Source organism: Cucumis sativus, chromosome 3, assembly GCF_000004075.3.
Source record: "Cucumis sativus cultivar 9930 chromosome 3, Cucumber_9930_V3, whole genome shotgun sequence".
Lineage (NCBI taxonomy): Eukaryota > Viridiplantae > Streptophyta > Magnoliopsida > Cucurbitales > Cucurbitaceae > Cucumis > Cucumis sativus.
Window position 1 is genome coordinate 29,999,839 of NC_026657.2, and position 14,962 is coordinate 30,014,800.

Here is a 14,962-nt window from a genome sequence, read left to right on the forward strand (position 1 = left end):
CTTCACATTATGTTTTTGTTCTCTTTCGAAGTAAGAGAAAGAAAAGCATCGACTGGAGTGGGAGAGTCAGAGTCGAAAATGTTGACATTAATAGGTGAAGTAAAATATACATTCAAACAAGTTACACGAGACGAATTTGAATGTTTAACTAGAATGATGTAATGTATATTAACTATTATCTAGTCATCTTCGATTAAGTTTTATATTAAAGAAGAGCATGTTTGGATTAACTAGAAAAAAAGTTTCTATTCCTAACAATTTTTTTTATTTGTTTATAAAATTATAATAAGGTTAGTTATGTTTTTTTTTGTGTGAAGTGTTTTTATCGTAAGTTTGTTTTGATTTAAAATTATGATGAATGTTTGCTGGTAAACATTGTTAACCACACTTTTAAAACTGTATTGAAAACACTTTTATTGTCTATGTTCTTTTACTTTTTTTCCAACATACGATTGGTTGTTGTTAGGTGATGCAATTGGTTGACCAAATTGATCTATACAATTGGTTGTGGGAGGAATTGAAGCTTATGCTTGCCAACAAATTTGATGAAGTAGGTTATTGTTGGTGAACATTGGAGTTGATTGGCAAAAGTAGTCGACGAAAGACAATTGCCAACATCAACTATGATAGAAGTGAAGTAAACAGTTAGTAAATGTCATATATTTTGATAGTTTTGTGTAGTATACAGATCTATAATTTTAAAAGAGATTAATGATTAAACAATCAAAATCAAATATAAACACTTGCAGAGTCACCTATACAAATTATCAAAAAATACAAACATAAATTATCATAGATAGTTCCAAACATAAATTATAATGTTGAGTGACCTTTTAAGTGAACGCGAAATAGTTTGTTATATTTATAAATAATTTATTTTATTTTACTATATTTAAAAATATGAGTGGATTAAATTAGGTTAAATAGGTTTCTAGAGGAGCTTTTCATATCTATCGAAAATTGCCCTATTTGCTATGTGCATTGCATGCTTCAAAAATTAGGGTTAGTTATGGATGAAAACTTATTAGGTATAAAATTGAATAGACGTACAGGTAATAAGTAATTTGACATTTATATATATATATATATATGTGTGTGTGTGTGTAATGCCGTTAATATCATAGAAGCAGGACAGATGATTCGAATCTCATAGATCGGACAAAAAATTGGGGATTGTGGAGCTAAGCAAGGAGAAGATCCCATCTATATTGCTTCACCTTCATTTTTGTAGTTTCTTTGGTAGCTTCCGGCGTCCGGTGATTGAGATCCGTCAAGTCGAGATGGGAGTAGGTTTCGTGGTCGGTGTTTTCGGAGTTCTAATTCTGGCTCATGCTGCTTATTCTACCATTCAATGTATGCCCTAAAAAACCCAATTGTCATACTCTCTATAGTTCTAGGTTTTCTTGCTTCCCGTTGTTGGTAAACCCTGCACTTCTCGATTCATCTTTTTTGATTGCAGATAGGAGCTTATTGAAGATCATGCAGGAAGAGTTTTCTGGCCCTCCGTTTCATGTATTGTCATCGCCATTTTTTTTTTCTTTCTATAATTTTGGCTTGATTCAGCATATTTCACTCGATTTCAGGTGTTCTTGAATTAAGGAAGTTCTTTCTTTTCCCCTAACTTTAGGTGGCAGTCGAATTGATTCTAGGGTTAGTTTTGTCCATGTGGGCTGCACTCACCGTGCCAGGGAAGTTTCACTCGATAAATCCAGAAGCCGAGGAGAATAGGTACATTTCCCTTTCAAATTGTGCTTCGTTTTCCCCATCGTAATCATATTTCCCATCTCCATACAAAACGGTGATAGTTTAATATATTAGATTCCATTTGCATGTTAAATGTGATAAGGCTTTGGTGCTGAGGGTTAGCTCTGGTAGCAGAACTGTGCTAAAGCGTGTCACGAAATTTAAACAAATCCAAACGATCAGCCCAATTGTCTTGTTTTGTGATCTGTTAATACATTCTTTTGGGAAATCAATTTGTGGATTCTGTCATTCATTTGATTTTAGAAGTTCTAATCAAAGAGAAGTTGAGTTTTCTTCCCATCAACTCAAACAAATATGTTCTGCTAATATCAAAAGTGGCTAACTCTTCGATGCAACAGTGTAAATTCGCTGGCATCTGCACTTGTGTTGTAATTCTGTAAGAATTTTGTTGGGGAAGTAGCAGCATTTTCCTTGTTGTGACAATGCTTTTACAATGTAGTCTATGGTTTTTCAAAAAAGGAAAAAAACAATGATTCTCAGTGAATGGTAAAACATGTGCGGAAACCTAATTGGAGAAGTAACCAGGCACCTCGCCCTCCTCCAGGGTATCTTGCAAGCTACTGATGTGCCTTGTACTTAAGGGCATATAATGTAGGATCTAGTAGGTATTTTTGTTTTCTTTGAAGATTTTACAAAGCCGCTCCTAGATATTCTTAGAGAGAGTTAGATATCAATTCATTAGAAGTTTTAGAGAGTTTATCTATTTGGTTTGTTCCCTATATTTTCATAGAACAGATTCCCATCCCTTCAATTTGAATGTTGAATATTCCAAGAATATAGAGTTGTCACTGTTACTACTAATTTCAAAGCAAGTTAAATTAATTTTCATGTAGATAAATGTTTTTCTCCATTGCAGGATAGTTTCTCTTCCAGCAAATCAAGATTTTATGGTCTTCAACCACCGAGGCAGACTATTTCCCAAGCAAGCAGATTTGAAACTGAAACACTGAGATCTCTATCATGATTAAAGTAGACCCAGGGGAATCCAAGCTGGAAGCAGAAATGGACGTTAAAGATAGCTTAAAGGAGATATTGCTGCGTTCCATTAATCTAATGTTCTCCTTCACTTGTTTATTATTTTGGATACTGTGAGGTTTTTCCCATGTTTATTTTATAGTCTCTGCCTCAAAACAAGGTTTTTCCAGTGTTATTGAACTAGGTTCTTGAATCAATACTAAAGGTTAGTATGTGTTTCTGCAGTCTGGCTAACTGAGATCAGTCTTTTTGTCTGGCAATGGTAAATGGTTTCAATAAGGTAGCTGATTAATTGAATTAAGATTCTTTTAGATGGGTACAAGTACATGGTTCTTGTTATAAACTGAATTTTGTTCTCTGATGCAAACTTGAGTCCTTCTATATTGAAGCACAAAATAAAGGTCATCCTATTGACTTCATTTGCTATATATGTGCATTCCAATAGTTTGTCTCACCAAATAAGAAATGCTGTGTCAGTGCCAGATTAGAATAATCAAATGTGTAAGAGATGAGTGAAAGTGAGCTTCAGAAGGGCATTTAACTCGTTGGAGATCGGGCTGTTAGATTATGATTGGTTTAGATTTTCTGGTTTGTTTATGGAATGTCTGAGAAATGTATTCAAGTCTTCGCTTCTTTTTACCTCTTTCGTTACTGTGGTTTTGATCTCTTTGGCATCATCTTGTCTGATTCAGAACCAACAGAACCCTACTTCCTTGCCATTTTAGCATTCAAATTCATAGATCCTCCAAGAAATGTTTTTCAAGTTTCTAACTTGAAACGAAAGAGTAGTTGGAAGAATCTGATCTTGCCAATCGTCTTGACCATTGAGTTTTCATTGATGAAAACACGTCCCAAGCTCGCTGTTGACGCTTTTTGACCAAACTCACTGCCTCTGTATTTCCGTGAATTAGACATCTGTTCTTTCAACTTCATGTTATTCCCCTTCCCCATCCTTCAGCATTTCAATCTTCAAATTTCGCCTCACTCAAATGGATCAAAATCCAGTTATACCTGTTGGAAAGATGATTCAATTCTTCTTTAATTAATGGTAGGTTGAATGGAGTACTTGGAGATCCAACAATCAAATGTGTTTGTAATTGCGAATAACCAACAATGAAGGTGGAGAATAACAGACGCAACCATAGACATTCGACTCCGTTTGGAAGAGTGATTAAACCAAACACTCAAGTAAAATTGGGTAAAAAGTGCCTCTTCGTCTAAAGAAATTAAACCTTGACTTTATATTTGAGTTAATTATAGTTGATTACACATCTTAGCCATTAAATCATTAAAGAAATTAATCAATATAATCTAATAAACTCAAAATAATAAATATGAAATTTCAAAATTCTGCCAAATTGACTTAACTTTACTAATGTATAATTAAAATGCAAACTCCACACCTTAATTATAAATTACTATTCATTTTAGACATTAAGCCATATTTATTTAATTTTTTTTTGAAAAAAATGATTTTAAATGCACCCTAAAAGTTATTTTGAGTGGCTATCAAATGTCCTAATTTTGTTCAAAATGACTTGATTTTTAAACTAAAATGTATTCCAAACACACCTTATTTCTAAAATTAGTTTATTTAGAGAGAACATTGATGTACCTAATTTATTTTAAAATAATCTATTTCCCTTTTTTTTTTTTCAAAATTACACCATTTTTCCAATTGACCAATAGCTTTGCCCATTTTTGAACAATTTATCATGTGTTACTTGTTGATTGAATTAACAAACCACAATTAACTTACCTAACAATAAGATTGGGCCTCGGACTCAAGTGGGCTTAATCTCAATCATAAAATGGGCCTCTTCTTCTCACTCGGGCCGTTAATTTGTGTTCACACAGATGGGGTATTCCATGGCGGTAGATATTAGATAAGCCGATAGAACTGAAAACCTGAAAGTTCTGAGAAGCCAAAGCGAGAGAGAGAGACGAACAAATGGAGAAGTACTTCGGCAATCCTTACAGAGGCGACCCTGGAGTTCCACACTCCGACCCAGGTAGTTTTGTCAACATTTGGATTGGAGCCGCCGCGTTTTCTACTATTTCATGGTTTAATCCCTACATATGGCATATCTCCAATCAATTCAAGTACTTCTTTCTTTCTTTCTTTCTCAGTGAAATGTCTTAATTTTTTAAACTACAGCACTGTTAGTTTGAATTCTTGTTCTGCTCTGCAATTCGCCTTCCTGCTTCATTACTTTGTTCTTATGTACCGATGTTCAATTTCTGTAGGAATAACTTTACATTATTTTTGGTGGGTAGGGTTTGAAATCATTTTTTTTTTAATAAATCCCAGTTGACCTTATCACACTAGAAGTTTTATGGACTGTAGATGACTCAGTTTCATTGCGTGTATAGTGATAATTTTCTCACTCATTGTTCAACTGACCGTGAAATTCGAAATTTTATTGTATAGTGATAAAAGTCTTTATACTTATTATGCATTGTCTGTATAGGAATAAACATCTTTTGTTCTGCGGAAGAGTTGATTCTATTGTTGAATTTACGTTTCTTGTCATTGGAATTTATGCGACCCTCCAAAAAATAATTGTTGCCAACGCTTCTACCTGTACATCGAACTAAATTTTGTAGTTTGAATAGCCTGTCTGGAAACTCCGAGACTCCAACGCTTGTTAGACACGAATAAGAAACTTGTTAGTGCAACAAATGGGTCATACTTGCATAGAGCACAACATAAATAGACTAAAAAGACACATATATAACAATAATTGTCAAATACATCGAACTAAGTTTTTCTTAAGTATATACATGCATGCATTAGCTCATTTACTTAGAAATTTCTTTTGGTATAAAAATGGTATATAGTTATAAAATGTATATTTCAATAAATGTTTCCTCGTCGTGTTCTTTATTTTTTTTTAACAAAAATGACATGACACCATGTTCTGTTATATACTATCTGTGCTTCTTAGTCTACAAAAATATAAATTTGTTTTTCCTACGATGCATATGAACTATCATATCTATATATGATTTTCTTCTTATGTTCTATGCTAACCTTGTTTACTGATTCTGCTTCTTTTAGTCTTGAGAAACACTCTCGTAAATGAATATGATATAGTGGATTTTTATATCAGGTCTATGTCTCATGCTATCGCTTGGTTGGTTCATTATGTTGTCCTATTGCTTAGAACTCGAAACACGAATCTAATTTTGGTATAAATGTGCATTCTTGATTGTAGGCTACTGATATAGGAGATATTGGCATCATTGCTTGTTGTTTTTTGTACACTTCTTTTGCATCATTCCCATTAGAGGTCATGGGTGTGCGCTGTGATTCTTTATATTGTTTTTGCTGTTACTGTTTTGCAATTGCTTAGAACTCAAATCACGAATCTAATTTTGATAAAATGTGCATTCTCAATTTGTAATTTATAGTTGGCATGACAAAGCGTTTTTGTTTGAGCAATATCACTGGAAAAGGGCTCGTGAAAAGAATAAGCCTTACCAGTTCACGGTATGATGTTCTACTTCATTTTACATTGAAACCACGTTTAACTTTTAATATCTTATGGAATGGCTATGTTCTTATAAAATTTCCATTTCTGCAGTGGAATAAGATGGACAGGGAACTCCGGGATTCCTATTATTTCAACATGCCTATTTTCTTTCCTTAGGTTTTCTGATTATGTAAGGAAACTGTTGCGTGACTGCTTAGTTATTTTCTTCGTTTGGGTGGCAAAGACAGATTACTATTACACCAAAACTTGAAGGGTTATGAATGTGTATTTCTTTTGGCTCATTATTCAAACGGCATGTCATGTGGTCATTCTATACTGTAGTAATGATTTTGACATTGGAAAAATCGCACCAAATACCTTTTCCTGTTATATGATAAAGATCTGAAGGGGCGTTATATAATTTATATCATACTGAAAGGGAACATAGAAACCGAAAGAAGTCCTAAGACTGAGTGATCAGATGTTCAAGTGAGATAATATAACGCACGCTCTGGCTTTGATTTATGAACATTCATCACTCTGCTGTGGTATTGTATTATCATCCAGATCTTAGATTCTGATATCTTCTTGCTTATCTCGATAGAAAAGATCAAACCTATTATTGCTCAGTGTCACATTTTGTAGGTGGGATGTTCTGAACTTCTGATTCTAAGATGAAACAGAACCCCAAAATTTCTCATATTTGGATTTGTTAGGAAAGCTTCACTATTGCATTATGTGGGCCTGGATTATTCACTAGTCAAGGCCCAAAGTTGAATATTTTGGGCTTAAAGCTCTGTTTGATAAAGGATTGTTACCCCTTTTTGAAGCAGCACCCACAATTTCAGCTTTACATAAGTATGCATAAAAGAAAAAGGGTCACAATGTCCAAAGTAAAGTATGTTCATGCCCACCCAAGGAAAAGCTGTTGAATCAAAAGATGAGAAGAAAAGAAAAAGGAAAAAGTAAGAAAACACTGCTGAGGAGAATTTGAACCAAGTTTTGGAGAAGACCCATTTCTTTTCTCACTTCCATTAGCTTATCTAAATATGAAAGTCAAAAATCAGAATGATTATGGTTATCAACTTCATTCTTTATGATTATGATGATATTCTATAAGATATTCATCATTCCTCTACATTAAAATGGATGAATTTCCATTTATGCCATTATACTCTCGTAAATATATCTTTCAAAGTTAACTTCACCGTCGTTCCTTGTGAAAGGCTTTATGTTAAAAGAATACGCATAACTCAATTAACATAGTTTTTAAACTATTAATTTTAGGAGCTTTATGTTAAAAGAATAAGCATAACTCAATTGCCATAGTTTTTAAACTATTAATTTTAGGAACAATATTGAAATATTGTTTGACAAATAACTTATAAAAAAAAACTCTTAAATGACTTTTTTTTCTTCCTCTAGAAGAATTTACTTTAGAACTTATAGTTACTTAGAACTAGAAAGACATAAATAAAAAGTTGAAAGCATAGAAAGAAAAGACATAATAATATGGGTATTTGGGTAAGTTGAAAATGAAAGAATTTGGTGCATGAATTAAAATTTTATTTCAAAGTTCAAAGTTGAAACTATATGACTATTTAAACAATGTGGGTCCAAATTACAAATTAGTGGTTGCCACTTTTTCACCCTCACTCTTTTTCTCACAAATTTAGTGCATCACACGTGTTTGGTTTTCTTGGTTTCTTTCTCAAATCATATTTTTCTCCTTACCCTTCCAGTCAAATTTGTTCAATTTTAATTTATATATTCGTAATTATCTCATTTTAGTCCATTTTAAATTTTACATTTCTACTATAATTTTTAAAGCGTGAAAATTCATTTGTAGAAAAATATATAAATACATTAAATTAACTCAAATGTCGAATCACAAATGGTTAATTATTGCATGTGTTTTTTTCTGTGTGATAGAGACATTTTATTTATAGAGTTCCAAATTTTTTGTCAATGCTTATTTGTAGGATTAATGAAAATTCTTCTTTCTAAGTGACCATTTTTGTTGTCTACATGAGGGGCAATTTTCATTATCACAAGTAGCAAAGACAAAACTTTAGACTGTTGCCATATGTATAAACCTATATCACCAATATTATTTAAAATGTAGAATTTATAATTTTGATGAAAGTTAATATATACCTAAATAACAACAATACTCATACCCAATTAGAACAACAAATTTATACCTAAAGTTAGTGATGTGAATAATTGACTAAACCATACAATCAAAATTGTATTATGTTTATGTTTAGGGGTTGTTTTGTTTCATTCCAAAATTTCTTGTTATTCAAACTAAGGTTCTTTGCTATTTTATTTCCATTGTTGTTTGCTTTTCAAAAAAAAATAAAAAATGATGATTTAAAAGTCCACAATATTATCAAAACTATCATTGTCAGTTCCAACATAGTTTTTGAAATTTGGGACTTGTTAATAAAACAACCATTAAAAGAAAATTGATTGAGACCAAATTCTAATTTCTTCAAAGATATGGCTTGACTTAGATATGAAAGGTGAAGATTTTCTAGTTTGATCGTAATCCATTTTTTTAGGAAAAGAAAACCCAAAATGTAAAATACTCAAACAATGAAAATTATGCAAAATTAAGAAAAAGACAAAATTACATTAATACATCATGGTATATGATTATCAACTTTACGTTGTTGAATGTATAATAGAAATGAAGTGCAAAATGTATTTAAAATTTTGAATCCTCATCTCAATCATTATCAATGTAATAGTGTAATCATAACAAATTAAAATGTATAAGAAAAACAAATTGTAAAATGTATTTAAATATTGAATCCACGACTCGATATTGATATGTTTTTTTCATCTTAAACATATAATACCAAAAAAAAAGGAGAAAAAAGTCAAAATCAAAATATTTGATGGAAAAAAAAGGAGCAAAAATGTTAATTCAAATTTATATTAATGTTTATTAAAATGAAGGTAAAATTTTAAAGTTAGATCTACCATTGAATGTCTCTCTCAATGATTATTCACAACCAATTCATTGTTTCAAAAATTTGATTCATAGCCACAATGATTTCTCTTAAGCCATTAAATACCAAACAAAGATATTTGATCATAGTTCATACCAATTGTTTTGGTAGTCAATTGCGTTATTATTAAACCGACATAAAAGGCCGCACTCTAAAAAGGAAAAGAAAACCAAACATCAAAAATCAAAAGTGAAATTAATAATTTAACCTTTTTAGCAATCAGAGGAAGTAAAAACCTATTTAATTTGAAGATTATGCCCACAGTTAATTTTCAACATGTATCATTTTAATCCTAAATTTTTTAAAAATACAAGTTCACAAGATGTTAAAGTAATATTGTTTATTATGTTAACTAATTACATGACATTTTATTTTTAAAAAAAAGTATATCATCTCTAAAATATCAATAATTTTAAAATCTAAAAAGAAAGTACTTTTTGTTTTAATTATTTTAATTATACTAAAATATAGAGATATTTCTAAATATGATCGTTAAATTCAAAATAATGTTATATATAACAATATTTTAAAAAATTATAAATATAACAATATAGATACAAATATTTTAAAATATTGTTATATATTTAATTATTATCTATTTATAATTACTCATAGAAAAAAGATAAATTATTAAATAGTAAAAAGAATAGAAATATTTAAAATATATATATATAGCAAAAAAAATCTGAAAGGGGTGTAATTTGTAAATTGTTTCAATTTCTTTCCTATATTTAAAAAGTATCTAAAAAAAGATAATTATCAAAGAAGACATATAACTTTTATATATATAAATATAATTTATTTAACCATGGGCGAGATAAATTAGTAACGAGTAATATTATTAGTGTTGGAAGGCGGCAAAACCGAAAAGGTAAACCGAGAAAACGCGGGAAGCGTAAGGTGAAGGCAACCAAAAGGGAAGAAAAGAAACGCAAAGACGAAAGTTAAAAATATATATATGTTATTTTGAATTTTAATTAATTATAATTTGGTGTCAAAAGACTCAAATTTCAAACTTCCCACGTGTCACTGACGTGGATGGGTCCTACAGGTTCCCTCTTTGCTTGTCTGGCGGCTCGGTTGGTTCACCCTTCACGGACTGGTTTTTATTATACTAATATTCCTTTGGTTTCCTACCAACACCAGCACGTGTCTTTTCCAACCCCCTCCTTTCTTCTTTTTTTTTTTTTTGTACCTTTTCATTTTTAATTTTCAACCCTTTACACTTTTTTTTTAAAAATATTATATCCTTTCATTTAAAACAACAGAAATTAAATTCTATATAAATCATGAAACCTAAAGTTTAACCTTTTTCAAACTACTGAAACAAAATTTCTATTTATCTTATAAAATTATATAATAGTACAAAATAATGATGATTAGCCTTTTTTTTTTTTTTCAACACAAAACCATGTTCACGAGAAAATACAATGTACTATATCACGTGGATAACAATTTATTTCATTTACTACTAGATCGGAACACATGTTTAAAGATATAATGAATTTTTTTTACCACAAAACTTTGTATACAAAAACATTTTAATCAATCCAGGACTGTTTGGAGAAAGAAAATCAAACTTCAAAAATTAAAATTAAAATATTTAAAGTTGAAAGATATAATGTAAACAAATAAAATGTTTTTTTAAGATGGCTATGTTTCTCCTGTTTGTTTATGATTGTTTGAACGTTTGAACATTTTCAAAATATGTACTTACTGAAGTACAAAGTTAATTTTCTTTTTTCTTTTTCTTTTTCTTTTTCATCCAATATTGGATTATTTTCTTAAATATAGATGGAATGGTTATTCTATTTTTATATGCTCTCAGTGTATGTGAATATAAACATAGCTTTATGGATATTACAATAAATCCAGTTGTTAGAGATTCATAATGTTGAGTTATTTGGAGAAAAAGCTAATTTACATAAAGTTTGTTAATTTGTAAGTTGAATTTAGTCAATTTTACATGAATCCAATTCGTGTAAAGCTACAAATTTAAAGGGAAAAAGAGGCAATTGAAAACTATATTGTAAATTCTTAGAACTTAATCGAGAATTAAAATGTAGAGACTGAACAAAACAATGGGAAATCGTTGATGTTGATGGATGGTGTGTGTATGTAGGAATTATAAGAAAAATTCAAACATAAATATAAAACTGTTCGTACTACCTAATGGCTAGACTATACCCTCCAAACAAAACCCTAATACAACAAAGTAACTTCAAGCCCTAGGCAGTTCATATCAAGAGAAAGATAACGAAAATTTGTTAAACTCATGGCCAAATTAACAAAAGTATTTACAATTTTGTAGTATAATTGTGTGCAGTGAGTTTTTAACTTGAGATGTAGATATTTTTTTTATTTTCACAATTTTTTTATTATACAGTAAAAATGATTTTACATTTTTTACAATTTAGTAAAACCTTAAAAGAAAGAGGGAAGAGAAAAGAGGAAAAGAGGAAAAGAGTCAAATTTGAAATTCAAACTTTACATCGTAATAAATGGATGGCCCAGCCATGGGCATGGGATTGACAGCTTCACAAAACCATATCATATCCATCCATCCATCCATCCATCCATCCCCATGACATACATGTTTACATCATCTAGAAGTTGCCACCATTTTCAGAGTCTTAGTCATCAATGAGTCAGATTTCGGGTCCCACATATTGACATGACTCACCATCCTCTTTCTTTTTTTATTTTTATTTTTTTCAACTTTTATATTTAATTAAAAACTTAATTACTATTACTAATATTATTGTTGTTGTTATTCCAATTTTCTAACTAATTTTTATATCATTATCTTCATACTATTGCTAAATCAGGTTGTCCCATTCATTCCTAATTCTTCAATTTCATTTCCTTTTAATATCCACCTATTCTTTTACACCAAAAAAAGTTAATGCTATTTTATTAAATTTTGTAATTGCATCCTTTGGAATCTACCTAATAATACTTTTGGATTTTGAGTTTTAATACTTAAACCAATTAAAATATTTTTATTATTTTGTTGTTTCTTAAGTCACTATATAACAAAATAAAAGTTTGAAAATTGATCTTATTAGTTGATTAAGTTCCGATTATGACATTCATTCATCTGCTATAAATTCATTAGAATTCCTCAAAAAAAAAATCCAAATTCTAACTTTAGTTTCTATTTAACCTTTCAATTTTATTTTCTCAAAAACTTATTATTAATTTTAATATATATTTAACATTTACAAAAAGGAAGAATAAAGGAAAAATTGGCGAATAATAAACGAATTTAAAGATCAAATGATAAAAACACACACAAAAAAGTGCAAAGGACAAAAAAACAATATTTAATTATAAGTATAAAGAGGGTGGATAAACATTAAATTAGAATAAAATTGAAATGGGCAGTACTCCAGCTAAAATGAAGAAACCATAATTTAATTTAATTATAAGCTTTGATTTTAATTTTAAAAATACAGTATTCTTAGCAATAAACAAATAAACAAATAAGAAAACGTAGGTAAAGAAAATAAAATAAGGACTATTTGCAATGTCACGCCGGTGTGAGTTGAGGACCCGTTTAACGCATTAGACATGTGGACGTATTTTTAAATCAAAATTAAATTCCTTATGAACAAAAAAATAAATATATATAATGAAATCTCTAATCACAAGAATGTGTCTTACGTATATATTTTCTCTTATTATAATTGTAATTTGCTACATTTAATTTGGTTTGAACTCTGATATCGTCATTTTGATGTCTCATTGGAAGTGATAATGTTATTATAATTAAAATTCTAATTATTTGTATCTAGGATATATTTTTTTTTAATTTTAATTTGAATTATAATAGTATATATTCGAATAGTAAATTATTTGTATTTAGAAAAAAAATAGTAAACATGGTAGTAAATGATGAATATGAAATACTAAATATTATAGCAAAAACAAGGTTTTGAAATACTATTTCTCATAGCTAATTAAAAATTACAAAACATTGTTTATCGATAGCTAGATATAGTTATTATAAGTCTTGAATTATTTTTTCCATAAACACACAAAACAATAATATGGTAGATAATTACTAAAATTTATCTTAATTTTCTAAAGTTTGGTATAATTTTGTCTATTAAAAATTTTCTAAATTTACGGCCATTCACAATCTTATGCTATACAAATTTTTATCACTCGATGGCCATTTGATTTTTAATGTTTATTTTTTAAAAAAATTAAATCTATAAATACTAATTTTACATGTAGAATTCATTTTGGTGTTATTTATTTATTTTTGTTAATTTTTAGAAAATCGAGTAAAAGTTTGAAAATTAAAAGGAGGAGTTTTTTAAAATTCATCTTTCCTTGTCGAGTTTGATTAAGAATTATTTTTTACTATGTTAGTTTAAGAAAGATACAAACTATGGAAAGAATATGAAATAAAAGAAGACTTAATTAAAAAATAAAAAAAATAAAAGGACGAAACCTAAATTAAGGGAATTTATTGAGAATGAACTAAAATATTTAATAACGATAAGTCATCTTCCTGCATAGCGATATTATTTACTTTAAAAAGCTATATAGATTATTTTTCAAGAGCTTTAATTGTGTCAAATAAGATATTGTTTTATTACCTCTAATATTATTAAAATGATAATTGTCCAAAAAGCATCTCAACGTGATATATCTTTTTCCATTTGATAAATAATTAAATATGGTCATTAATGTTAATCCAAATTCACTAATTAATAATGTGGATTCGATGGTGTACCTAATCCCATTTTTCGATCCAACAAAACCCACAGGAAAAAAAAAGTTGCTTTGAATGTTTATGGTATGTTGATGTCATTCCAAATTAACAAAATGGGAATGCTAAAAAAAATAGTAAACTTGCAAAATATAGTATTATATTTATTGATGAAAAATATACAAATTTATAATACAACCAATTTATAAGTTAAAATTAATCCAAACATCTTAAAGTAGTAATTATATTATTGCAATACATTATATCCATAGTACTCAATTCTAAGTCCAATATTAGAATTTATAGGGTAACTATATGATTCATGCACATTTATTATCACATAGGTCTTAGCCTTATATTTTAAGCAATGTATTATTAAATTTTGGATCACTTAGATATCACATGATAAGCCATAAGGTTTAATCCAATTCCATGTATGTAGCAAATGATTGCAAACAAATATTCTAATTATATAATATTAATCTTTAACGTCGAAAAGAAAAAGTTAAAAGGATAACAAAGATGGGTTTAGGTTATATATAATTAACTTAAGTTTTAAATTAATTATTTACTTTCATGTCTAGATGATTAGCATTTTGATTAGTTAACTTTGTTTTTTAAAACTTTTAAATTCATTACCAATAAATATATTAAATTGAACTTTTAAGTTTGTATTTGATAACTTGGCCCTAAAGTATAATTAATTGGTTTATTAATTTAAAGGATGGTCTCATCATAATTGTTACCTAGGGGAATAAAATTATAATTTAACGTAGTATTTTTATAACATAATGGTTTGATAAGAAGAGAGGATAGGGTTTCGAAGATATTGGAAAAAGTAAAACCACGTTTGGCCATGGAAAGCAGAAAATTTAATTAAAATAAACCATAGTGCTTGATGGATATAAAGCTAAATAATGTGGGAAATTTACACGTGGATATGATATAGATTATGCATGCATGACACGTGGCAGTGGAGCATAGTGATTAGTGTAGTGCTGAAG

At 29.1% G+C, this 14,962-nt stretch overlaps 2 protein-coding genes across 2 annotated transcripts; both read left to right on the forward strand.

Moving 5' to 3' along the window:
* Positions 1–1,087: 1,087 nt before the first annotated feature.
* On the forward strand, positions 1,088–2,982 carry LOC101220349 (membrane magnesium transporter). The gene is made up of 4 exons (XM_004137789.3): positions 1,088–1,353; positions 1,460–1,512; positions 1,628–1,728; positions 2,621–2,982. The coding sequence occupies exons 1-4, from the start codon at positions 1,281–1,283 to the stop codon at positions 2,712–2,714; spliced, it is 321 nt and encodes a 106-aa protein (XP_004137837.1). The 5' UTR covers positions 1,088–1,280; the 3' UTR covers positions 2,715–2,982.
* Positions 2,983–4,596: 1,614 nt separating this feature from the next.
* On the forward strand, positions 4,597–6,614 carry LOC101220739. The gene is made up of 3 exons (XM_004137790.3): positions 4,597–4,842; positions 6,154–6,232; positions 6,327–6,614. The coding sequence occupies exons 1-3, from the start codon at positions 4,691–4,693 to the stop codon at positions 6,390–6,392; spliced, it is 297 nt and encodes a 98-aa protein (XP_004137838.1). The 5' UTR covers positions 4,597–4,690; the 3' UTR covers positions 6,393–6,614.
* The last annotated feature ends 8,348 nt before the right edge of the window (positions 6,615–14,962 follow it).